This window comes from Erpetoichthys calabaricus, chromosome 14 (assembly GCF_900747795.2).
Source record: "Erpetoichthys calabaricus chromosome 14, fErpCal1.3, whole genome shotgun sequence".
In the NCBI taxonomy this organism is placed as follows: Eukaryota; Metazoa; Chordata; class Cladistia; order Polypteriformes; family Polypteridae; genus Erpetoichthys; species Erpetoichthys calabaricus.
The window spans coordinates 101,034,890-101,061,169 of NC_041407.2; the positions used below are offsets into that span (position 1 = coordinate 101,034,890).

At 48.0% G+C, this 26,280-nt stretch overlaps 1 protein-coding gene across 1 annotated transcript in view; it reads right to left on the reverse strand.

Moving 5' to 3' along the window:
• plcl5 (phospholipase C like 5) overlaps window positions 1-25,629 on the reverse strand; it is a 141,882-nt gene extending 116,253 nt beyond the window's left edge. Inside the window, exon 1 of the mRNA XM_051918831.1 lies at window positions 25,273-25,629. Coding sequence (XP_051774791.1) covers window positions 25,273-25,485 — 213 coding nt within the window. The 5' untranslated portion in view covers window positions 25,486-25,629. The remainder of the gene's footprint in view (window positions 1-25,272) is intronic.
• Window positions 25,630-26,280: the final 651 nt, after the last annotated feature.

The window sequence follows — 26,280 nt, forward strand, 5'->3', positions numbered from 1 at the left end:
CACCATATAAAACAATGCATTCTGGGTACTGTATGTTCAACAAGTTAAACTCCTGAAGGGCTGTGAGATTTGGATAAAACTGACATAACAAAAGAGTAGGGGATTCTGGGTACATCTAATAAATTTACACAGTGGCAGACTGGAGGATTCTGGGTATGCCTGACAGCGTAAAATGAAAAAAGAGTGGAGGATTCTGGGTACGTGTGATTAATTTACACAGTGGCAGACTCAAGGATTTTGGGTATGTGTGAAAAATTTGCACACTAGCAGACTGGAGAATTCTGGGTACATGTGACAGCTTAAAATGAACAAACATTCGAGGATTCTGGGTACTGTACGTGTGCTAAATTTACACAGTGACAGACTGGAGAATTCTGGGTACGCCTGACAGCTTAAATTGAATAAAGAGTGGAGGATTCTGGGAATGTGTGATAAATTTACACAGTAGCAGACTGGAGGATTCTGGGTATGCATGACAGCGTAAAATGAAAAAAAGAGTGGAGGATTCTGGGTACGAGTGATAAATTTACACAGTGGCAGACTGGAGGATTCTGGGTACGTGTGATAAATTTACACAGTGGCAGACTCAAGGATTTTGGGTATGTGTGAAAAATTTGCACATTGTCAGACTGGAGAATTCTGGGTACATGTGACAGCTTAAAATGAACAAACACTCGAGGATTCTGGGTACGTGTGATAAATTTACACAGTGACAGACTGGAGGATTCTGGATACGCCTGACAGCTTAAATTGAATAAAGAGTGGAGGATTCTGGGAATGTGTGATAAATTTACACAGTAGCAGACTGAAGGATTCTGGGTACGTGTGATAAATTTACACAGTGGCAGCCTGGAGGATTTTGGGTATGCCTGACAGCGTAAAATGAAAAAAGAGTGGAGGATTCTGGGTACGTGTGATAAATTTACACAGTGGCAGACTGGAGGATTCTGGGTATGTGTGATAAATTTACACAGTGGCAGACTCAAGGATTTTGGGTATGTGTGAAAAATTTGCACACTGGGAGACTGGAGAATTCTGGGTACATGTGACAGCTTAAAATGAACAAACACTCGAGGATTCTGTGTACGTGTGATAAATTTACACAGTGACAGATGGGAGGATTCTGGGTACGCCTGACAGCTTAAATTGAATAAAGAGTGGAGGATTCTGGGTATGTGTGATAAATTTACACAGTGGGAGACTGGAGGATTTTGGGTATGCATTTCAGCTTAAATTGAATAAAGAGTGGAGGATTCTGGGTACGTGTGATAAATTTACTGTGAATTTATGGCAGACTGGAGGATTTCGGGTACCCATGACGGCATAAAATGAACAAACACTGGAGGATTCTGGGTACGTGTGATACTATTACATGCTGACAGTCTGGTGGATTTTGAGAATATTCCATGATGGAAGACTCTAGGATTTGGGGGTTCTCGTGATCATTTAACAGAATCACAGCCTTGAGGATTTAGAGAACTGTACAGCACGATACACTAGAGGATTCTGGGTAGGTCGATACTTTGTTCCTTGTTTTCCATCTGGATGGGTTCCCCTCTGAAGCGAGTTGTTGATATTTTGATCAGCCCTTTGCTATGATGTCCCAGCCAGGACTGAAGCCTTTCCATTGTCCATCTCACCATCTCACTGGGGGTCTACCAACCGGACACATGAAGTTGTAGGGCCACCAGAATGCCACTCTTCGTGTCCGCTTTCATCAGACACGAGTGCCACACGTCCTGCCGCCTGTGTACTTTGTTTCAACACCACCGTGATGACGTCTATGAAGCCAGTTATACGCGGACATTTCTTTGATTGAGACTTTCAGTGTTCGTCTCTCTATTGCACGCTGGGTGACTCGAAGCTTCTCCACATTTGTTTTGCGTGGATTCCATACCTGTGTCACTGACGGTAAAACCACAGCATTACACGTATCTGCTGTCACTTTGGGCTGTTTGATCCTTTAGCTTAATGTGGTTGAAGGCTGGCCATGCTGCGGCTCTCACTCAAGTCTTGCTGTGGAGGTACTGGCATCCTTAATCAAGTCAGCCCCCTGTCTTATCTCTCTGTTTGGGCACAGAGGGTTGCCCATGCATTGTTGTTTATTCTTACGGACCCCCAGGCTTACGGGTACTGAACCAAAATCTTTAAAATGGGCTTATTTTGGTACTGGAAGTAAATGGTTGCCTTCAAGCACCTCAGACATAGTCATCGGACCCCCCAGCCCCGCTCTTTGAAGTAATCTTTGTATACCACTGGGCTACAATCATGACCCGTGTGTCCTAACTTTATATTCACACGCTGGAAACTCGAAAGGCTATGGCGGAAGGAACTCGAATGGGTTAAAAAGTGAGATCCAGAGAGGTTAATCAACGGGATGGCGACATGTGAGGACACTCCAAAAATAGTGTAGCCCATCACCTCCCCCCCCCCGCCACCTCAACCATGAACCACACACAGCCAGCCTGGGCGAATGAGCAGGTGAAGCACGCGGTTACTCAGACCCTTGACGTACGGCGGCCGCCGCTGCCTCCATTTGTTTGCCGAACTGAGCCCCCCCTCTAACAACAGCAACGCTTCGCCAAGTGAAGTCTGCTGCCCTGTAATTGCTGCTCAGTCACAAACGCCCTGTTGCTTTCATTACTTCATCTTCACACAGAGCTCGTCCTAAAAAGATGCAAATTCCAGGTGCCTGGTCTGAATCAAGACCCCCAGACGCTGCCCAATGTGGAGTTTGTACTTCTCCCCTTAGCCTGCATGGCTTCTCCTCCAACGTCTCAAAGATGTGGGTGTGCGTCTGAGAACTTGTCACTCGGACCGGGCCTCATGTAAATGACGGTCACCTGTGTGCGTCCACACCAACACTGGTGTAAAATAAGGGGGCGGGGTTTATTCAAGACTCAAGCCAAGAAGTGCTTCTTCGCCCAGGGAATTGTGGGAATTTTGCATCCAGCAGGGGGCGTTCTTTTGTAACTGCACAACCCGAAACGATATAGATATGATATAAAAAGGCGATACCCCTCCCTTAGTGATACGGCGGTAAGAAATCACATAGGAGAAATAACTTCGCTTTGTTTAATGATGGCTTACGCGGCATAACAGATGAAGGAAGCCGACGGACGGATGGGAGATAACGTCATCCTTCCACTGCAACAACGAAAATGGCAGACTCTACACATTGGGTCCTTGCCATTGGCTTCCTTTGTCTGTTATGCAAAGCGAAGTTATTTCTCCTATGTGATTTCTTACCGCCATATCACTAAGGGAGGGGTATCACCTTTTTATATCATATCTATATCGTTTCGGGTCATGTAACACGTCACAATTACAAAAGAACGCATTCTCAGGGAGCTAGCGCCCCCTGCTGGATACAAATCTGAAACAAACTTTTAAAAAGTATCTGGATGAGATAACTGGGACAATTCAGCGATTAGCGTAGTCAAACGAGCTCGAATGCCCTCCTCTCGTCTGCCAAACATCTTATGTTCTTACACTGCAACCAGACAGATAGGTTGGGAGCCACACAACAAAACCAGGATTGGGACCCCAAGTGCAGCTGTGTGACGGGCGACACCTCAGCACCACACAGTGGCTGGAGTACCAATCCTGCCACCAACCCCTAAGTTGTCCCTGCAAGTTGAAGGACCTGCTGGTAGAAAATGGATGGGTGGAAAGCGCCACGGGCACAACTCCCATGGGCCTCAGCAAAACGGTGATCCCAATATACCATGCAGAGTACCAATGGAAAGACAAGGCTTTTGTCAGGTGCTGTACCTGACCAGCTGTTCACCCTGGCATCACGCGTAGCATGTGGTACTGAGATGCCAGTCAATCAGAGAGACAAATGGTTTGCAAGTCTCTCCGAGCAAAGAGGCACATTCATAACATGTCCAATTATGGCAAAAGCAGCATCAAAAACAGCAGGTCTGCCTTATTACTGTATATGGTGCTGAGCAAACGAGGTCAGCGTGACCTGAAGGGCCTTGGCATTACACACTGGCATGAATCACTGTCGGTCCGGCCTTCAAGCTTGATTCCTGTCAGAAGACTTCTGATCCCGATTCTGGGAGATTTATCGCGTCGGCTGGGTCTCTCCTTGGGGTCTGATCCAGTCGGAGCAGTCATGGAGCTCCAGTTCTGCTCTGGTGGAGGCTGATGCTGTTAGGTCTTCACAGGCCGGTCGCGCCATACTTTATATTCAAACCTAGAATGCCCTGAAAGATACGTTTTTAAGGTCTGATGCTGGTAGGACTGACCATATCAGATCAAACTTTTAGCAATTCGGGCAGATCCCAGCTCCCTGCCTCTGTATTTTCTTATCTGGGGTCTTTCAACCCTGTAAGCTGAAGCTTTTTTTTTTTTTTTTTCTTCCTTGCAATCTCATCTAACAAACTCCACATTCCTGTCATTTTTGTTGCTGTAAATCCATCTGGCTTATCTTCTCCTGATGCTGTTAAGACGCCTGCAGATTAACAGTTTACTTCTTCGGTGTTCGATACCCTCAGAACCCGGTGACTAGCGGTATATCCCTCAGATGTAAGCATTTTGTTCATCCTGTTCGACCCTGAAGCACTAATTCCCATTGATCCTGCGAGATCCCAAAATGAAGGCAGTCTTCCTTTCCGATTGGCCAGACTGATCCTGTCAGAGCGGAGAGGCCCGTAGCTTTACTTCCTCAGATGCCAGCAGTCCACAGTTTTGTTTACTGCTCGTCTGATCCAGTCAGATCTACCTGAAGAGAGCCTGATTACGCTTGAAATCAGTGGCCTGCAGTTGTATTCTTTCCAGTCTGGGTTTCCCAGATCTGCGGGACTAATTAGGACTACTGTATGAAAGGTGGTCCGCTTGCGGTTCCGCTACCCGCAGATTTTCCCTTCTCAAAGTCACATTCCATGGAATGTAACACAAGAATAATAAACATCCTATTGGGGAGTATATTTTCATGAAGCGAGATTCTTGTAGAGTCTGATGTCGTCAGATCTCACAGGCCTGCAGCTTTATTTCTTTGGAGCCTGAAACCATCAAACCTAACTTCACTATCTCAGCACCCGATTCAGTCGCATATTTTTCTTTACCCAAAATCTGATCTCATCAGATTTTTGCCTGATCCTGTCAGGGGTCACGTGGGACAAGCTTTTCCTTTGGTGCCTGATTTCATTTGGTACTGGCTGTATGACTATAGTGCCTGATCCTGTCAGATCATCGTCTCTTACATCACGCTAGAGGATGATCCAATTACACCTGGGTTTAAGACTGTAGAGCTGATCCCATTCTGTGTCCTCAATGTCTCATCCCTTCACACCCAGCTTTAGGACGAAGGTGCTCGATTCTGGTGGAACAGGATATTGCAGCCACATTTTCTTGGGGCCTAACCACGTCAAGCTTAATTTTAGGACTACAGAGTCAGATCACTGTTACACCACCTTGGAGGGGATAGCCCATCAGGCTTAACTTTAAGACTACAGGACCTCATCCAGTCAGAGAATAGTTTCTCACATTTTGATATCTCACTCCATTAGACTCAGCTTTAGGACTATGGTGCCTGATACTGCTGGGTCATTGTTCCTTTTGGTGACTGTGACTCCTTGGTGCCTAACTTGGTCAGATCGGTAGCTTTAGGACTATGAAATCTGCTCCTGGTAGATCACAATCTTTTTCAGTTACACCTTTGGTATACCTTGGTTTTAAATCCCACCAGGCTTACGTTTAGGACAATGTTGCCAAATCTAATTAGAGCTGTACCATCAGACCTAGTTTTAGGACTATGCCACCTGATCCTGTTAGAGCGTCATTGATTCATAGAGTTACACCACGTTATCAGGCCTAGCGTTAAGACCATGGTGTCTTATCTTGTGTCTATACCATCATGGTATTAGACCTCACCCCAGCAGACCTCAATTTAGGACCACGGTGTGTGACCTTATTTGACGTCTTCTCATCCATCAGATTTTTATTATAAGAACTCGGTGCCTGAATCTTTGCAAGCCTGCAAGTCTGATCCTGCACTACTACTTCTTGCAGTTATACCATCTTGAAGGATCATACCACCAGGCCTAGCTTTAAGACTGTAGTCCCTGATCTACTCAGATCACATTTTCTTGCACCCATATCATCTTGATATCTCATGCTGCCAGACCTAGTTGCCATTTTAATATCTCAAATCATCAGACTATGTTTCTTCTTCACGTTACACCACAGTGGAGGTTAATTCCAATAGCTTTAGTTTTAAGACTATAGCATGTGCTCCAGGGCCTGACCCAGTCAGGTCATAGCTTTGAGCAGCCATAACATCTTAAACATCTTAACGCCTGAAACCTCTCTTGAGGACAATAGTGCCTGGACCTCTTAGATCACAGTTTCTGGCAACTACAACATTTTGATATCTCACCACATCAGACCTAGGACTATGGCACCTGATCATGTCCCGTCACTGTCTCTTCTTTGAGTTACAGAACATGGCGGTCAATTTCATCAGGCCTACCTTTAGGACTAGAGCGCCTTGATCCAGGCAAATCACAGTTTCTTTGACATCTCACCTTATCACTCGAGTTTGAAGACTATGTCGCCTGATCCTGTCAGATCACAGTTTCCATTAGTTCTACCTTCTTAATACCAAGTAGACCTAGTTTGAACATTATAGTGCCTGACCCTGTTAGAACTTTAAATCAACCTGGAGATTGATGTCTTCAGGCTTAACTTTAAGACTGTGGTGCCTAGTCCAGTCAGAAGACAAATGTCTTGCAGTATACCATCTGGATATCTCACGCCTAGTTTAGGAGTATGGCGTCTGATCCTGTCACATCACTGTTTCTTCTCAGATTTACATTACAGATTCATTCCATCAGGCCTAGCTTTAAGACTACAGTGCCTGACACAGCCAGATCACAGGCTTCTGCAGCCATTGGCGATATCTCATCAATTAGACCTTGCTGTAGTTCTGTAGTGCCCCATACAGTTCAATCACATTTTCTTGCACCCATACAACTTTGAAATCTCATGCTGTCAGACCTAATTGAGGACTAGGGTGCCTGATACTGTCACAAAACAGTTTCTTCTTTGAGTTATAGCACCTTAGAGGTCAATTCCATCAGGTCAAGGTTTTTAGGACTACAGTGCCTGATCCAGCCAGATCACAGCTTCCTGCACTTCTACCATTTTGATACTCGCCTCACCAGACCTAGGACTTAGAGGGATGTGACATAATCTTCTCTGATCTACATCATCTTGGAGATTAGTTCCAATTCTGACAGATCATACTTTCTTTCACCTATGTCATCTTCTTATCTCACCTCATCAGACCAAGTTTTCAGACTACGGTGTCTGATCCTGTCAGACTTCCTGCAGCTATAAGATCTTCTTAACCTACCTAATCCGACTCTATTTTAAGAGCTAGGCGTCTGACCCTGTCAGATCACAGCTTTCTGTGGCCGTATCATCTTGATATCTCTTCCCATCAGACCTTACATTAGATCTAGAGTGCCTTAATCCAGCCAGATCAGTTTCTTTGACATCTCACCCTATCATGCTACTTTGAAGACTATGTCGCCTGATCCAGCCAGATCACAGCTTCCTGCACTTCTACCATTTTGATACTCGCCTCACCAGACCTAGGACTTAGAGGGATGTGACATAATCTTCTCTGATCTACATCATCTTGGAGAATAATTCCAATTCAGACAGATCACACTTTCTTTCACCTATGTCACCTTCTTATCTCACCTCATCAGACCCAGTTTTAGGACTATGGTGTCTGATCCTTTCAGATCACAACTTCCTGCAGCCATTACATCTTCTTAACCTACCTAATCCGACTCTATTTTAAGAGCTAGGCGCCTGACCCTGTCAGATCACAGCTTTCTGTGGCCGTATCATCTTGATATCTCATCCCATCAGACCTTACCTTAGATCTAGAATGCCTTGATCCAGCCAAATCACAGTTTCTTCTTCTTCTGCTCTCTGCTCCCACCATTCGAACTATAGTACCACACCCCACTAAACCACCTGGTGCCTGATCGTATAGTGCTGTGGTGTTTGGTCCAATTAGACCTCATGTGTATGCAGAAACATTTTCTACAGCTATGGAAGGTTCTGATCCTGTTGGCCCCAAGTGGCCTGCACGTTCTGCTATGGCAGTCACAACCCGTCCGATTCCAAATGTGTGTCATTTGACCTCAATGGATAGGAAGTGAATGTTTTCATTTGTCACATTTCTGACATTTCCCAGACTCGGCCTTTTCCAATTGTATCTTATATAGTGCCATTTACTACATGCACAAGCACGGGAGGCTTAACAGCTCAAATAAACTTACAGTCATTTACCAAATCATAAGTGAAATAAAAACTGAAACCCGTGAATGACATAGAAAGAAGAACTCTGGGTTGACGTCCACAAGGAGGGAATTAGAATTAATGCGAGCCAAAAACCAGAGAGCAGGGCACCGTGGAGAAAAGGGCAGCCGACACCAGGAGAGGTGGCACAGGGAGAAGCACCAGAGTCCATTTTAAGGGAGATAAAGAAAGAGTGACGCCCGCGAGCCATTGGCCCGCATTGACACAACACAAGTCTGATCCTGCCAGAATACCACAGACAGACGTGACTGCCGATTCCAAGAAGCCGGAGAGAGCATTTTTGAAATTCGAGATACGTGTCACTTAGGAGGGATGTGGGCATCTATCTCTGCCTTTGGCACCGCTGCGAGCTCCACAAGCCGATTTGCTGCTCTGATTTCGAGAGTTGTACCCTCGCAGATCTTTTCTGTTCCACTAAACGCTTCCCGGCTTTTCTTCTCCTCCTAAGGTAATGTTTAGAGAATTGGCCAAATCCCGAGATCAGACACCAATCTGCTGACAAGCCTGCTGGATTACGGCTTTGGCTTTAATAAGCTCATTTCACGGCTTATTAGCGTCTCACTGCTCACGCTGCCTGCGTGTAAATACCAACGTCTCATGTGGCGCCCCCCCCCCCCCTAACCCCCCCCACCCCTATTCAATGAAGAGGTCACTGGTATGCGTCCATGTTTGACCGGCAGCTCACGACTTCTGACTGGGGCGTCCTGAGCGCGTAAAATTAAAGGCGCCCGAGAGGTTCTTCAGAGAGGGACTGCCAAAAGAACCATCCACAAGAAGGTTCCAGAAAACACTTGCATTTATTTAGATCAGCAGCTCCATAAATAAGCGTGAGGAGATGATAACAGATTTCCTGATTTCAAAACCACTCTCACCACATGCGAACCCACAGGCACAGCTCAGGTTTTCTTCATCTGCTGCTATTCTGTGCCACGCATGCGCAGCCACGGACCACCCTGCCAGCTCCGTTCAGATATGCAGTACCACCTCGAGATGAGAGGGGTGGGCACCATCACTAATAGTCTCGTCCCTTCCCTCCAAAGCTCAGAGAAGATGACCCAGAAGGCTGACTGGCCACACCCCCATCACTCCCAAAAGCCCCGCCCCCTTCCCGACAGAAACGTATAAAAACGGCCGTCCCGGGATGGAGGCGTCTCACTGGCAAGTCAAACTCTCAGCAGGACAGACCTCCATTTTATACCCAACCTGAAAAAAAGTGCTGGTCAAGACCCCATTTTCTAGTCTAACAACCCCCCCCCCCACCCCATTCACCTGTTTATTACTTTACCTTCTGTTCGTATTTGTTAAATGGGGAGGCCCACCTGGCACCCCAACTATTTTTGAGGCTCTGCAAGCCACCCCTTGTAAGTAACCTACTAGACAATATTGATTTCTGCTTAGTCCACATATTAGGGACCTTCTCACAGACCAAAGACCCCACTCCACGATACCAGCATGAAACGGCTCTGTGTCAAGCAATGGCAACGAGGAGCCACACACCCCAGTGAAATGCCATGATACGTATGAGGGTGAAGTTACACCACAAAATAAAACTTCTGGGTTCAAAATGGCTACACCTGCGGGGTCTCCAGATAGGACAGACCGACATGATGGGACATCCAGATAACCTTAAGATTGTCGTCCTCCAGCTAGGAATTGGAGCCACCGATTTAGGGAGTAGTGGGACACGCCAAGATTAAGGACTACAAGGCACCTCAGAATTAGAAAAGCCCCCCTTCGTTATGGGATGGGCACCATAGTAAACGTAAGATTATAGTGTTCTTTCCAGTCCAGCAGGCGACACACTTTCAGAATTGGGGGGATAACTTAGTTGAGAAGTAGACCAACTGTGCAGAACATCCCAAGAACCAACGAGCTCCTAAACAGAGGCAGCAGAGATGGACAGAACTGAGATTAGGGGCGTCCACCAGCTTGAAATTCTGGTCTGGTATCCCCCCAAAATGTGTACACGCTGAGAATATGAGGTACCCCAGCAAAGTCCCAGATGAGGGACTCCATAAGATTACAGCCACCAAGGTCAGGGACAGTGCCACCTGAGAATCACACTCTGAGCATGGGAAAGGCGCTTTATAGATAATACGTGTCATTCTTAATTTTTATTGTTATATAGGTTGTGGTACCCGGATGGGGGTGGTACCCAGCCAGGATGCCCAAGAAGACTGGAGGAGGGCTTGTGCCTCTTCCAGACCTTGAGGGGGTGACCACCCTGGGGGCCCATGGGTACAGAGCTGGGACCCCAATACCTGGAGGACCCTGGACCTCAGCACTTCTGCCACACCAGGAAGTGCTGGGGGGAATAGGAACAGGGACACCCGGAGAGCTTCCAGGGATACACTGGGGCGTGTCGGTGGGAGATTGGTGGGGACGCACCTGGAGCACATCTGGGTGCTTATTTAAAGGGGCCGCCTCCCTTCAGTGGATGACTTGAGTCGGGAGTGAAGTGGACGAGGTCTCTGGAGGAGAGAAGGAGGCGGTCTGAAGACAGAGAAGCAAAGGCATTGTATATTGGCCTGGACTGTGGGGTACTGGGTCTGTGAGTGTGACTTGTTATATAATGGAGTACCTCAATAAACGTGTGTGGGGTAATACAAACGTTTCTGCCTGTCTGTGTCCGGGTCAGGTTCCACAAGGTAATATGATTATTATTGTTAGTCACGGCTCCCTGTGGGGTGAGCAGGTGACCATGAGATTCACGGTTTACCAGATAGGGGGCACCACCTCCTCAGTGCAAATTGCAAGGCCTCCATAGATGGACATCATGGAAACCCTTAGATGCTGGTCACCCAGCTGCAGGGCAGGACCCCCTCAGATCAGTGCCCTCCAACTGCTCTGACCTACTGACGGACGCGTGCTGCCCGTTCTTCTTCTGTTTCGGATGAGTCGACGCCTCGGAGCGGCCAGACGGGTCGTCTCACACTGCCTGCTCGACCCGTGAGAAAGACTCCCACAGCTCGACAGCTGTTCACGCATATATGGCCAGGATGACCATTTGTAGGGAGCGGCAAGGGTCACCACATGGGGGGTAAGGGGTGGTGTTTAAATCTGTCCCGTCCGTTTTAAAACGACTCTCGCCGGATGTGATCAGACAGGCCCAGCTCAGGTTTTCTTGATCTGCTGCCATACTATGTCAGACATGCGGAGCCGAGGACCACCTTGCCGGCTATGATCAGGTGGGCACCTCAAGATGGTGGTCACCGTCGCTGTTTGTCTCATCTTTTCCCTCCAAAGCTGAGAGAAGATGGCCCGGAAGACCGGCTGACCACCCCCTGTCACTAGCTGTATTTTGGGATGGGGGGGGTTACAGCAGTGCGGCACTTTTGTGGATTTCAGAACTAGAAAAAAATACACCGACACACCCAATCCAGAGCAGAATCCTCTATAATATAATATAATATAATATAATATAATATAATATAATATAATATAATATAATATAATATAATATAATGCGGTGGGTTGGCATATTGCCCAGGATTGGTTCCCTGCCTTGTGCCCTGTGTTGGCTGGGATTGGCTCCAGTAGACCCCCGTGACCCTGTGTACGGATTCTGCGGGTTGAAAAATGGATGGATGGATAATATAATATAATATAATATAATATAATATAATATAATATAATATAATATGATATGATATGATATGATATGATATGATATGATATGATATGATATGATATGATATGATATGATATGATATGATATATGATATAAACTCATGTGTTCATCACCCCTGCTTCTTTTCTTTCTTTCTCTCTTTCCTCCTCCTCTTCCTCCTCTTCCTCCTCCCACTCCCTCACCAGACACGTTGCTGCACATGGAGGACCCGGCCGGGCCGGACAAAGGCAGGACAAGACTACATCCTCCATGTGCGCTGGGCGCCACTTCCAGCAGCTCCACAAACACAATGGCGTTTCCTCCTGCTGCCGCCTCGGACTAACAACTTCCTCTTAGACGTCGGGGATAACGAGCCCCGTGGACCCCAGCGGCTGAGAGCGTGCGAGGACAGGAGAATGGACATCAAACGCATCATTCGGTAGGGGAGCCTGCCGCCAAAAAACTCTGGGCAGTAATGGAGGTGCCCATCTGGGAACGCAAAGCGCAGGTGCCAATCGCAGCCTGTAGGGGGCACCTCTACCACTTCACCCGCCTGCTGCCTGCTTTCATGTTAATGTTCCTTTGCCTGGCGTTGTGTCTCCCCCGTTGTCTCCTTTCATCGTCCTAAAGACAAGGATGTAAACAACTGAGCTGCCCATTAGATCTGCGTGGAGCTCTGCTGAGCACCTTGAGCATGGGGAAGGCGCTATATAATACATATTGTGATTGATAATAATATAAATATATTGTGAATTTCATCTTGGGATTAATAAAGTATCTATCTGTCTATCTGTCTATAAATGAAATGTGTTCTTATTATCATTACAGTTATTAAGGGTCACTTGAACTGCACTGATAGGTGACCCCATAGTGCTGCGGAGGTCTCTTCAGCTGCCATTATAGGTCACCTCATAGTCATAACTGCAGTGACAGGTGACCCTATAGTGCTCAGGGGGTCACTTGGATTGCAATTATAGGTGACCACATGCTTAGGAGGTCAACTTCAGCTGCTATTATAGGTCACCTCATAGCATTTAAGATGTCACCTATAACTGCAGTTGAAGAGACCCCATAGCGCTCAGGAAGTCACTTCAGCTGCAATTATAGGTGACACCATAGCACTCAAGAGGTTCCTTCAACTACACCGATAGGTGACACCATAGCATTCAGGTGGTCACTTTAGCTGCACTGACAGGTCACCCCATAGCGCTCAGGTGGTCACTTGGACTGCTATTATAGGTGACTGTATAACTCTCAGGTGGTCACTTCAGCTGCACTGACAGGTCACCCCATAGTCTCAGGTGGTCCCTTGGCACTCTACAGATCCTGACCTCTCCCTGATGGTCTGTTCTGGTCCAAATTTTTATAATGTTCTCTCGCTCGACTGGCGTAGCACGAGAAGAGCCACGTGGTGCCCGATTCCTCTGAAGTGCTCTGTAATGCTGATAGCCGGTAGGAGGCGCTATATAACACAACAGCTAGTGATTGTGGCACAAGGCCCACTCAGAGGTGAGCGTTGGCTACCTGACGACTACTTCACCTGGAGAGTGGGGCTTGGAATCGCGGCACGTGGGGGTCACACATCCTCTTTGTGTTCATCAGGATTTAACCCTTTGTGTGCGACTGACGGCCATAAATTAATGGAGGGGTGGCACTGTGGGCAGCCCTCCAGCGTGACGGAGCCAGCGTCCTGGGCACAGGTTATTGTCCACACGGATTCTGCTTGTTTTGATTCGTATTTTACATAACCTGTTAGAAATGACTGATCTTTAGTTTTATTTTGTGGTGTAACTCTATAACTTTGGTGCACCTTCATGTAGAAATGTGCACGATTAGAGAAGTGAGTGGTGCTGTTGTAGTTGTGCCTCCCACATCCTCAAACACGAGCAGGTGAAGTGGACTGGCGATTCTAAATTGTCCAGGCGTCCTCTCCAGGGTTGGTTCCCGCTTTGCCGCCATGCATACTTTGGATTCAGTGGGTTTTGTTATGTAAACTAGCTGTGGGTGGGCGTGGTCTATGATAGACGGGGCTCCGCCCTTCATTGGTTCACGCCCATTTTTGACAGACAGGCATTGGCTACTTGTGACCCTGAGCTCCGGTGGACGGAGAGAAGATTTTGTGAAATAAAGTGCCAGTTAGAAAACTTCGAAGATAACTTACATCAGAGAATTAACTGGTTTGTTTTTTTCCAGTTGGAGCACAAGCAGGCGAAGTGACTTACTCAGGGTCACACAGTGACAGCGGGGGGATTTGAATTCCACAACCCTCAGGGGTTGGAAGTCCAAAGCTTTAACCACTGCACCACACTACCTGTGTTTTGAGCAAGTAGTGAAAGGCGCTATATAATGAAGAATTTGGGATAAAACACACTAGATCGGGGGTCCCAACTCTGGTCCTGGAGGGCCGCAGTGGCTGCAGGTTTTCATTCTAACACCTTTTCTTAATTAGTGACCTGTTTTTACTGCTAAGTATCTTCTTTTGAATTCATTTTAATTGGTTTGCTCTTGAAGACTCGGACCCCTTAATTGTTTCTGTTTCCTTAATTAGCAGCCAAACAATCATGAGATCCAAAATGAGCCAAAACAACTGGTGTCCGTCATACAGTATCTGAAAATAAAGAAAGATGAAGGTCTCAGGAATGCTGATCTGCTCAGGACCCCCAAACATTTTATCAGTGCTGTTAGAAAAAAGAAAATCCACAATTTCGGAAATGTCTGCTGTTGCGCAATGAGAGCAGCGACAAGCCATGGAATTAAAGAACGAGTTTAATTAACAACAAGAATCGACACCTGCTTACTGGTGGGAGTGAAATTTTCTTTGGAATTTGAAAGGAAGTTAATTAGCAGCAGTCACTAATTAAGAAAAGGGTTAGAATGAAAACCTGCAGCCACTGGAGCCCTCCATGACCAGAGCTGGGGACCCCCACACTAGATATTAAAATACTTCGGATCTTTGAGATGCTATGAAAGGCGCTATATTATGAAGAACTGGGCATAAAACACACTAGATATTACAATGTTTGGAATCTGAGATGCTATAAAAGGTACTATATAATAAAGAATATGGCATAAAACACACTAGATATTAAAGTGCTTGGGCTCTTTGAGACGCAATGAAAGGCGCTATATATCAAATGAAGAACTGGACATAAAACACACTAGATATTAAAATGTTTGGACTCTGAGATGCTATACAAGGTGCTACATAATAAAGAATATGGTATAAAACACACTAGATATTAAAATGCTTGGACTCTGAGAGATACTATGAAATGCACTATATAATAAAGAATATTGCATAAAACACACTAGATATTAAAATGTTTGGACTCTGAGATGCTATAAAAGGCGCTATATAATAAAGAATATGGCATAAAACACACTAGATATTAAAATGTTTGGAATCTGAGATGCTATAAAAGGTGCTACATAATAAAGAATATGGTATAAAACACACTAGATATTAAAATGTTTGGAATCTGAGATGCTATAAAAGGTGCTACATAATAAAGAATATGGCATAAAACACACTAGATATTAAAATGTTGGGACTCAGATGCTATAAAAGGCGCTATATAATAAAGAATATGGCATAAAACACACTAGATATTAAAGTGCTTGGACTCTTTGAGACGCAATGAAAGGCGGTATATAATGCGCATTTCCTAGGGGGACCAACTGTAAAAAGTTCAGTTCAGGGCGCAGGCGCAGCAGCAGCAGCAGCAGCAGCGCCAGTTCCCCTGCTTATTTAAAACGCACCAAGCCTTCAAAGTATTTGACGTTCGTTCTCGACTCATGCAGGGTTGGAACTCCGGATCACTCAAGCTTAGCGCCCCCTAGCGCGGTGTTTTCAAAGCCCCTTCAGATGACTCATTTTTTTTTCTCCGTGAACTGCGCACTCACTTTACTGCGATTAGGATGTCATCCGAGAAAGGCAGAAGGAACCTTTCAATGAATGATGGAAGGACACCTGAGCACCATCTGCCAGAATAAGAGATGATTAGTAAACTGCACCTGAGCCGAGGTATATGCCCCCCCCAAAAAAAAAAACGGGCTGGGATTATTAAAGCACCTTCGTTAAAAAAAGGACATCGTGAATTAAACAGGAGCATCACAGGAGGCCTAAATAGGGGAAGTTAGCGGACGTGCGGACCGGCGATCTCCGCGTTTTCCTTATCGAGCCGCACTCTGCTGTAAGCCACTGAAAGCCTTGCTTCTTCTTCCTCTTCTTCTTCTTCGTTGCATAAGAGGCGCTCTGAGGCCCGAGACGCAGCGGACTGATCGCGTCGTTCAGAGTTAACCCTGTCGCGTCCGGATACACCCACTTGTCGCTGAGGGTCCCAAGGTGAAACATGTGGCCTTTGCGACAGGGATCTCAAAGAGGCCAATTCTTGGACATCCCCTCCATCCATCCATCTATCTATCTATCACGTTGCTAGGGGAAACCAAAGCGCATCAGCCCCCAACCCCCCACCCCCCGCCCCCTCATCTCCTCCACTAATAATCTGCCTGCTGTCAGGACTGATTGTTTGCACGACGCTCGGCTCTGAGCCACGGACTGGGTGAACTGAGGCTAAAATCCCACACAGCAGCCCCCGGCTGGGCGGAATTAAGAAGTGGAGCTTTGACGCACTCGGAATGGGCCGAATAAGGAGGCTGATCTTACTGCACCTCGCCGGCCTGGAGCTTAGAAAGTCCGAATAGCAATACAGATGCGTCTCAGTCGCCTGCAGCTTGGGATATCTGTGGTCTGACATAGATAGATAGATAGATAGATAGATAGATAGATAGATAGATAGATAGATAGATAGATAGATAGATAGATAGATAGATAGAGGCACTATATGATAGATAGATAGAGATAGATAGATAGATAGATAGATAGATAGATAGATAGATAGATAGATAGATAGATAGATAGATGAAAGGCACTATATAATAGATAGATAGATAGATGAAAGGCACTATATAACAGATAGATAGATAGATAGATAGATAGATAGATAGATAGATAGATAGATAGATAGATAGATAGATAGATAGATAGATAAAGGCACTATATGATAGATAGATAGATAGATAGATAGATAGATAGATAGATAGATAGATAGATAGATAGATAGATAGATAGATAGATAGATATGAAAGGCACTATATAATAGATAGATAGATAGATAGATAGATAGATAGATAGATAGATAGATAGATAGATAGATAGATAGATAGATAGATAGATAGATAAAGGCACTATATAAGATAGATAGATAGATATGAAAGGCACTATATAATAGATAGATAGATAGATAGATAGATAGATAGATAGATAGATAGATAGATAGATAGATAGATAGATAGATAGATAAAGGCACTATATAAGATAGATAGATAGATAGATAGATAGATAGATAGATAGATAGATAGATAGATAGATAGATAGATAGATAGATAGATAGATAGATAGATACTGATCCTGCTAGATCTTCACTATCTGGGAGTGCCCTATGATCAGATCTGACTGGTGTTCATCTTCTTGTAAGTTTGATATTTTCGGGTCTCTGGGGGTCTCTGTTGCACTCTAAAGGGCTGATCCCACCAGATGTCAGTGACCTGCAGGTCTGTCGATTTGTATTCTGGTATTTTGGATTATCTAAACACTGCAGTGCATTCTGGGAGACTGACCTTACAAGTCACCAGTGGCCTGCCACTAAGATTAGATCACAATAGTGTTCCACTTTGATATTTTGGGGGTCTCCGTGGAGAGCAGCTTTGCGTTCCCCGAGACTGATTCTGCTAGATCTCACTTGCCCCAACTGCAGTGGGACATGTTGGACTATCTAAGCACTGACCTCACAAGACCCCAGTGACGTGCGACTTTGCCGTGTCAGGCATTGACACAATCAGATCCTAATTGATATCTGGGGGTCTCGGAGGACAGTAGCATTGACTGACCCCGCTAGATCTGATTAGCCTGCCACTTGCCCTAAATGCAGTGTGACATGTTGGACTATCTAAGCACTGCAGTGCATTCTGGGAGACTGACCTTACAAGTCAGCAGTGGCCTGCCACTAAGCCGGTATGATTAGAATTGTGTTCCACTTTGCCCTCTTGCCATCTTGATATTTTGGGGGTCTCCGTGGAGAATAGCTTTGCGTTCCCCGAGACTGATCCCACTAGACCTCACTAGCCTGACGCTTGCCCCACGCTGCAGTCTCGTATTTTGGATGATCTCGCTCCCATTTAGCCCTGATACTCAGGACTCTCCGTGGAAGGCGACTTTGTATTCTGGGAAGCTGATCCTACGAGTCCTTTGTGGCCCGCAGCTTTCTAAAGGTGGCATTTGACCCCTTTTCTTAATCTTCTGCCTGCCAATTTATCTTCTAATTCACTAGATGCACCACGGGTTTCGCGTTACTCGCTTTTCTTGGTTTCACAAGTTACACCGTTCGGGCAGCGTGCCAATCAGGATAATCTCCTTCCTTTCAAGGCAGGCCCTGTAAAAGCCGCCGCTCCGTCTCTCATCGGCCCGCTGATCTTCTCTCAGTAAGGCCGCCACTGTCCTAATTCCTCTCCAAGATTAACCCTGCGCCTCGTGGCCTAAATCTTAATGCCTGCATCCGGAGAGCCGGCCTGAGAGACCCCAGGGTCCTTGGTGGGCAGACCGCTTGCTACTCCGTGTGAAAGGTGCTATATACGAGGCCGCTGCACGTCTGTTGAATAGGAGCGTGGCACAGGATGCCGCTCCTCAGGCCCATCTGCTCACTTGAAGACGGGTGCCTTCCTCTTTACGGCGCCAGCTGCTCGCCTCTCATAATAAACAGCCTTCAAAGGCGTCGAGTCCCCAGGTGGCACAGATTTCACAGGCGGCTGCTTCAGTGGCAACGGCCCCCGAGGGTCCAGACTGCTGCCGCGTTTTACCAGGAGGGCACTGCCTGCACGCTAAGCCACATCAGAGCCACCCCTAGTGACAGCTTTGAGAATGTTTACTGGGATAAACAGGCAGGCATGGGCAAAGGGAGGGCAATGGCGGGCAGAGGTGCCCCCACTGCCTTCAAGCAGGAGCCTCACAATGACCTCCTGCCATGGCGGATTAACATAATGGAGAGACAGAGGGGGGGCAACTCAATCAGCCACAGCAGGACACGCCGTCTGTCAGGTAAGGGAAACTACAGCTGGGCACTGTGCCCCCTACTGGCCAAGCATGCAAACCACTCATTCCATCTTCCAAGTGCCCAGGAGCTCCTGGCACACTTACAGACCTGGAGAGGCTCGAGCCCAGCCCAACACTTGTGATGCCCAGCTGTCCACTGGGAGGCAGCTGTCAAGGGCAACCGATGCCACCGTTTTTGCCAAGTTACCCCGCACCGCACACGCGAGGCGTGACTCATCCGGCTTCCCGCTCGCACCATCTCCCACGTGTCACCGTGCCGCCCTCAGCGCCAGCTTATCACTTCATCTGCCGCGAGGACGTCAAGCCAACCACGCCGACGTGCAGAAAACGGAATCAAAATGAAGTGCAAAGCTGCAAGCTCTGAGAAGAGGGCTGCCATCTGCAGATAAACCGGGCACAAAGGGCGGGCACCCCTCAAGATGGCCACCCAAGGCAGCTCCTCCTGCAGGGACAGCCAAGCGTCAGCCTGGAGGTCAGCAAGGGCTGCTTCATACAAACAGGATGTCTGGAAAGTTCCAGCTCCCTGCCCCCCCACCGGACCCCCACTTCCACTGTGCAGGGTGGGCTGCTCAATTCACGCCGCTGGACTTCCTGGACAGACAGGGAGGACGAGGGTCTTCCTTTTCCGCCAGCAGTTTCCCAAACCTGAATCTCATGCCCGCTCCCATTCTACCGTTGCTGCAATGCCTGATGGTGGGGGAAAGGCAGACTGCGGGCACCACTGTGGACAGCTAAGGTGGTATCCGAGTGCCATGTCCTTATCCTGGGCACCCTGAAGGTGCCACACGCCCACACCTTTCAAATGCTAATTTCCCCATCACTAATGAGCTGCATGGAGCTGTTCTGTGAAACTCCATCTGGTGCCCAGCTAATCCTGTGGGCTGCCAACAAGCCACCCTGGGATGCCAGCATCCATTTTATTATACAAATTCATGGAAAAAAATAAATCAACTCATTACAAAAAAAAATTATTAATTAATTAAAAATGAGTAGCGCTTCAACATTAACAGTGGGCACCATCACACAAAGTCTCCAGACTGGCATGGCTGGCCATGGCTGCCAAGAAGGCATGCCATTTGGAAAGGCGCCAACGTGACTTACAAGTAGACGTGGCCCGTGAGTGACCTGTGATGGGCACAGCAAGGGGCAGCAGAGAAAGCATCCCATGAGAGGCCAAACACAGACTGGCATGAAGTGAAATGCCAAACCTGACCAGCAGGGGGCACACCTGACAAGGAGGACCACCAATCCAAATGGGCACCGAATGGATCTGTCAACAAGGTGACCTCTAAATCGGACACCACTGTCCATGTGAACACAGAGGTCGCCCTAAAGGTGGGCATGACCCCTCATGTAAACACGCAAAAAAAAACAGGAGATGACCGCCGATACAAAGGACCACTTCAGGAGTGGACAGGAACGTCAAGGTACATCCCTAAAGAGCCACCGACCCTGAGGTGGACGGCTTGAGCTTTAAAAACACAGCCAGGTACCCTTCAGATGAAAGTGACCCTCCTGCGGTGGCCATCACACCAAAGTGACAAAAAAACTGGACAAAAAATAATAATCAAGTGAGGCCAAAGGTTGTCCTGAAGTAAGTGACCATGTCATCCAAAAGGTGGACACCACCCCAAAGCCACCTCAAAGGGGGACACAATCTGGGCTCTTACTACTCAAGTAGCCCCTAAACGCTGGCACAACCTGTCATGCTAACACCCGGGTCACCCTCAAAGTGGACGTGGCTGCTAAGAAGGTGACAGCAAAGTGGACCTGAGCTCAGATACACAGCCACCCAGGAGATGGATGTGACCTCTGAATTGGACACCTGTTAAAGTGGTCGTGACCTATAAGGTTAAAGGTGGGCATCGCCACTTGGCAAAACACCCACCCAGCCTCAGAGATGGACAGGAGTGCCAAGGAAAACTTTTGAAGTTCCAAAACTCATATTGGGTGACTGCCAATATGACCACCCAAAGGTGGCTAAGACCTCTGAAACACCCAAAAGTAAACATTAAACACACAGGACGACCGGATGGTGGACACAGCATCTAACGTAAATGCCCACCCTGAAAGGTGGGCACAGACTCTAATATAAACACCACGGGCACTCTGACCAGTCCAGAGATGGGCATGACCAAGTCGCTGATACCCCGGCCTCTGATTCAGTGGGCAGAATCCTGCCGGCTTGGCCAGTCTTGCCCTCCAAAACACAGGTCACCACTTGGGCCTTTTCTTGTCACGGTGGGCTCTCTCTGCTTCAACAGCGGCCCCCTCGCCTCCCCTCGCCATGACCATCAAATACAAACACCTGATGCTGGCCACCAACATAAACACTCCAGCCTCCCAGGATGAGCAGCCCACCCCACCCTGGACTTGACCACAGGTTTAAACACACAAGCCCCCCTAGTGCTGGCCGTAACTTCTATACAAGGTGGACATGACCTCCCCATAAACACTTCACAAAGAGAAGACGACCCGCGGTCATCCGCACCCTTGGCATCACCAAACAGACGGATGGACAATTCTTGTTCGGTCAGCCCTTACCCTGTAGCCCCCCCATCCACAGGTCACATCCAGCAGCCCCCCTGTAAGCTGAACTCGGCCATTACAACCATCAGCTGTCCGTCCCTCTGATGCAACGCCTTCGCCGTCTCAGCCAAAACACGTCACAAGTGACCCACCACAAGGGGCAAACGCAAAACTGAGGGGGTCTGGTCACCAAGTAAAGGGACAGCAAGAGAGGCCGGCCAGCCACTCTGTGGGCACCTGAGCTGGACAGCCGACATGGCTGGCACAAAACAGCAGGCTGGGATGAAAGGCGCTTTATAAAACAAAATGAGGATGGGCGTTAATGTGAAAGGCGCTATAGAGAAAAGTTCACTTAAATAAAAGGACAATGGGATTTAGCAGGAAATTCACTAAATACAAATTTAATTAACATAATTGGATGGGGGCGGCACGGTGGCACTGCTGCCCCGCAGTTAGGAAACCAGGGTTCACTTCGTGGGTCCTCCCTGCATGGAGTTGGCATGTTCTCCCCGTGTCTGCGTGGGTTTCCTCCCACAGTCCAAAGACATGCAGGTTAGGTGGATTGGCGATCCTAAATTGTCCCTAGTGTGTGCTTGGCTGTGTGTGTGCCCTGTGGTGGGCTGGCACCGTGCCCAGGGTTTGTTTCCTGCCTTGTGCCCTGTGTTGGCTGGGATTGGATCCAGCAGACCCCCGTGACCCTGTAGTTAGGATATAGCGGGTTGGATAATGGATGGGTGGATAATTGGATGGGATTTAGTAGGAAAGGCACTATATGAAGTGAAAGTTTTCATTAATAAATTTGAGATGGGGCTAACCAGAAAGATGCTATATAATTTTTTAATTTTAATAAAACAAAAATAAGATGTCTGCGGTGGGTTGGCTCCCTGTCCAGGATTGGTTCCTGCCTTGTGCCCGGTGTTGGCTGGGATTGGCTCCAGCAGACCCCCGTGACCCTGTGCTCGGATTCAGCGTGTGGGAAAATGGATGGATGGAAATAAGATGTTACATGAAAGACACTATATAGAAAGAAAACACTGATTTTAACATAATGGTGATAGCATTTATAATGAAAGGCACTATATAAAATATAGTTGGGAAAGGATTCACCAGAAAAGGCCCGATATGAAGATTCATTTTAATATAAGGGGAGTGGGCTTTACCATGAAAGGCGCTATAAAGTAAGAAAAACGTAACTAATTGGAATGGGACTTCTGAGGAAAGGCACTCTATAAAGATTCATCCATCCATCCATTTTCCAACCCGCTGAATCCGAACACAGGGTCACGGGTGGTCTGCTGGAGCCAATCCCAGCCAACACAGGGCACAAGGCAGGAAACAAACCCCTGGCAGGGTGCACGCCCACTGCAGGACACACACACACATACACACCAAGCACACACACGGGACAATTTAGGATCGCCAATGCGCCTAACCTGCATGTCTTTGGACTGTGGGAGGAAACCCACGCAGACACGGGGAGAACATGCAAACTCCACGCAGGGAGGACCCGGGAAGCGAACCCAGGTCTCCTAACTGCGAGGCAGCAGCGCTACCCACTGCGCCACCATGCTGCCCATAAAGATTTATTTCAAACGAAATGTGAATGAAAGAATGAAAACACTGACTTGGAGATGATGAGGGTGGCATTTATTAAAAAAAGGCGCTATAAACAAATATTTATTTGAATGTAAAGAGAAAGGAAAACTGGCATTTATACAACTGTTACCAGATTTACTATGAAAGGCGCTATAAAAAAAATCAGCTTAAATATCAGGGAAATGTAACCCACCATAAAAGGTGTCAAAAATGAGGGAAAAAAATCAAATTGAATATAACGGGAATGGGAATTTCCCATGAAAGGCTCTCTATAAATGAAAACATGAATTTTAATATCACGGAGACGGCGGTTACCGTGAAGGGCGCTATACATAAATAAAAAGATAAACGTTAAAGGGAGGGGAAAAGGATCAGCAATGATAACGAAATATTAAATAAAATTCTGGGAATAACCATGAAAGGCCATGTGATAAAATCCATCCCTCCATTTTCCAACCCGCTGAATCCGAACACAGGGCCACGGGGGTCTGCTGGAGCCAACACAGGGCACAAGGTGTGTGATAAATCAAAACAATCAAACTGAAAACAACGGGAATTGGATTTCCACCATGAAAGTCACTATAAAATGAAAACAAACGTGAACATAATGGGGATGGGATTTCCTATGAAAGGCGCTGTATAGAATAGAAACCTTAATGTTAACGTTACGGAGAGCGCGTACACCATGGATGTGCTCAATAATGTGGATCGATTAATGTTAAGGACTGCGAATTGGCCTGAAAGGAGTTCCAGTACAGGAGCATACAATGAAAACGGGAATATTCTTAGGATGGAATTTCCTGTGAAAGTTCGGGGAGAAAAGAAGCGGCAGAAATAAGAGTCCCCTGTCACGTGACGTCTGTGGTCCAAGCGGGCGAAGAGGAGCCGACAGGAACCGCCTCGCCAGGCTCAGCGCGCGTCTGACATTCGGTGCCCGGCAGATCGATGCCCTCGGCGGTGGGCACGCGGACCCCCCTCGGCGTTTCGGCTCATAACTGTGAACGGGCAGCTCCGCTGATAAAAAAAAAACTGTGGAAATAACATAAGAGCACAACGCGCGGTGGTCGGGTTTGATTCACTGTAACAAACGGAGAACACAAAGTGGAAGAATAAGCTTTGAGCCCCCCCCCCCAGGCCTACTAACGTATAAGTGAGGGGGTCTCTTTATGTACTCGAGCGTCTCTCATGTTCTATACGGTGCTACCTGCCTGAAGTCTGACTGTGCGGCACACTGGTCATTCTGGGTTAACCTCCTCCGGTGCCCCCATAAAGACGTGGAATGGCGACTCTAAACTGGCTCTGCCTGACTGGCTTGCGTTCTGATCTGTCGGGCCAGGCTCCGGCACCTGACACCGGGGGCTTACGGGTCCTTCCCATCAAATGTTAATGGCGTGCCTCATATTGCGAGCCTCCACAATTCTGGGTCAGGACCCGCTCTGGACGGGACGACCACTCACGGATTCCGAGAGAGTCACTAAAGTCACTGACTTGTCATAATGTCCCCAAATCTGATAGAAGAGCCCACCGCGCTAAGTCACTCAGATGTCTGGAGAGACCCCGACTCGCGTTAAAAGGCGCTATATGTCTAAGAAGGAGCGAGTAAGTTAAACAGATTTCAGCGCAGCCCCGTAGGTCCCTCAGGGGTCGAGCTTGCCGGACCGGTTGTGCTGCCCGCCGCCCTCGTGAATGCGGACACCCGTCTCGGTTTTCCGGCCCGAGTGGCGACTCTTGCTGCTGCCGTCAGGAGTTTTGCCCGCATTTCGTGCGCAAGGTTGCGTTCCCGTTGGAGGTCAAATGAGAAATGTGATATTAATGCCGCTATTGCGGTGCCGCTCTGCAGCAAAGAAGCGAGCGACGTCGAGCTGAGACATTCAGAAAGAGGAGGAGTACAGGGACAGCGCGCTGGCGGCTCGTGCCTCCCTTGTTGTTGTCTATGCCACTCAATGCCCCCGCCCCGATCCCTGTAAACTTTTTCCTCGACTCCCACCCCTGTCCCTGTCCCCTCGGCGACGATACTGACCTTCATGATGCTGCTGCGAGGTGCCGCGGCTGCCGGGTTGCGCTCCGCCGAGTGTTCTCTGCTGCTACTGCCGCCGCCGCCGCCACCGACGCGGCAGGACTGCGGGCTCCCGTCCGCCCCGCAGCGGCCATTCGAGACCGGGTACTCCGCGGTGGCGGCAGCTCCCGCACTGTCCTGCTCCGGTGCGCCTCCAGATCCAGCGTCCTCGGCCATCCTCAACAGACCGACAGAGCCATCACGCGGGCCGGGGCGGGGCGAGGCACCCCAGCCAGGAATCCCCCGAGAAGAAATCCTCCAGCAGCTCGGCGAACGAGACTTCCGATTCAGGCGGTAGAGCGGGTGGTGCAGATCGCTTACGCCCGTCAGTCCGTCCGGACGAGCCTCTCTCTCCTGTGCTCTCGGCGCCTGTCAATCTGTCGCGCCGTCCGGTGGAGTGCGGTGTTGTGCTGTCTCGTCTCCGCGCTGTCAGTCACTCCGGAGGCTCCGACTTCCACGTGTTTCCCTGCGCCTCGGCCCCTTCCTCCTCCTCCTGCTCCTCCTCCTCCTCTATCTCTCTCTCTCTCTCTCTCTCTTTAGCCCTCCTCCTTCTTCAGCCACACCCCCAACCCCCCTAATTCTTCAGACTTTAATTTTCACCCCCACATGCTCATTTTTTACTTTCAGTTCCCATTCCTGTATGTTATTGCTAAACTCATTCTTGACAGTTTTTTGCCGCCCCACGGTTGGTTGGGGGGGGGTCCCTCTTTTTTGTTTGGTAATGCCCCCCCCCCCCCCCCCCCCCCCCCCCCCCCCCCCCGGTGTCTCGGCCTCCTTTTATCCTTTTGTTTCTAGTGCCCTCCCCAGCCCCCTTTTGTACCCTTCCATGATCTCTTTCCATTTTATGTTCACTTTCCCTTTCTTGCCCCCCTCCCTCACCATCCTCCGCTCCTGTGCCCCTGCACGCGATGACTAATGCTTATTTAATGAAGGAGCCAGACACATTAGGCGGAATAAAAATAGAGCCGCGCG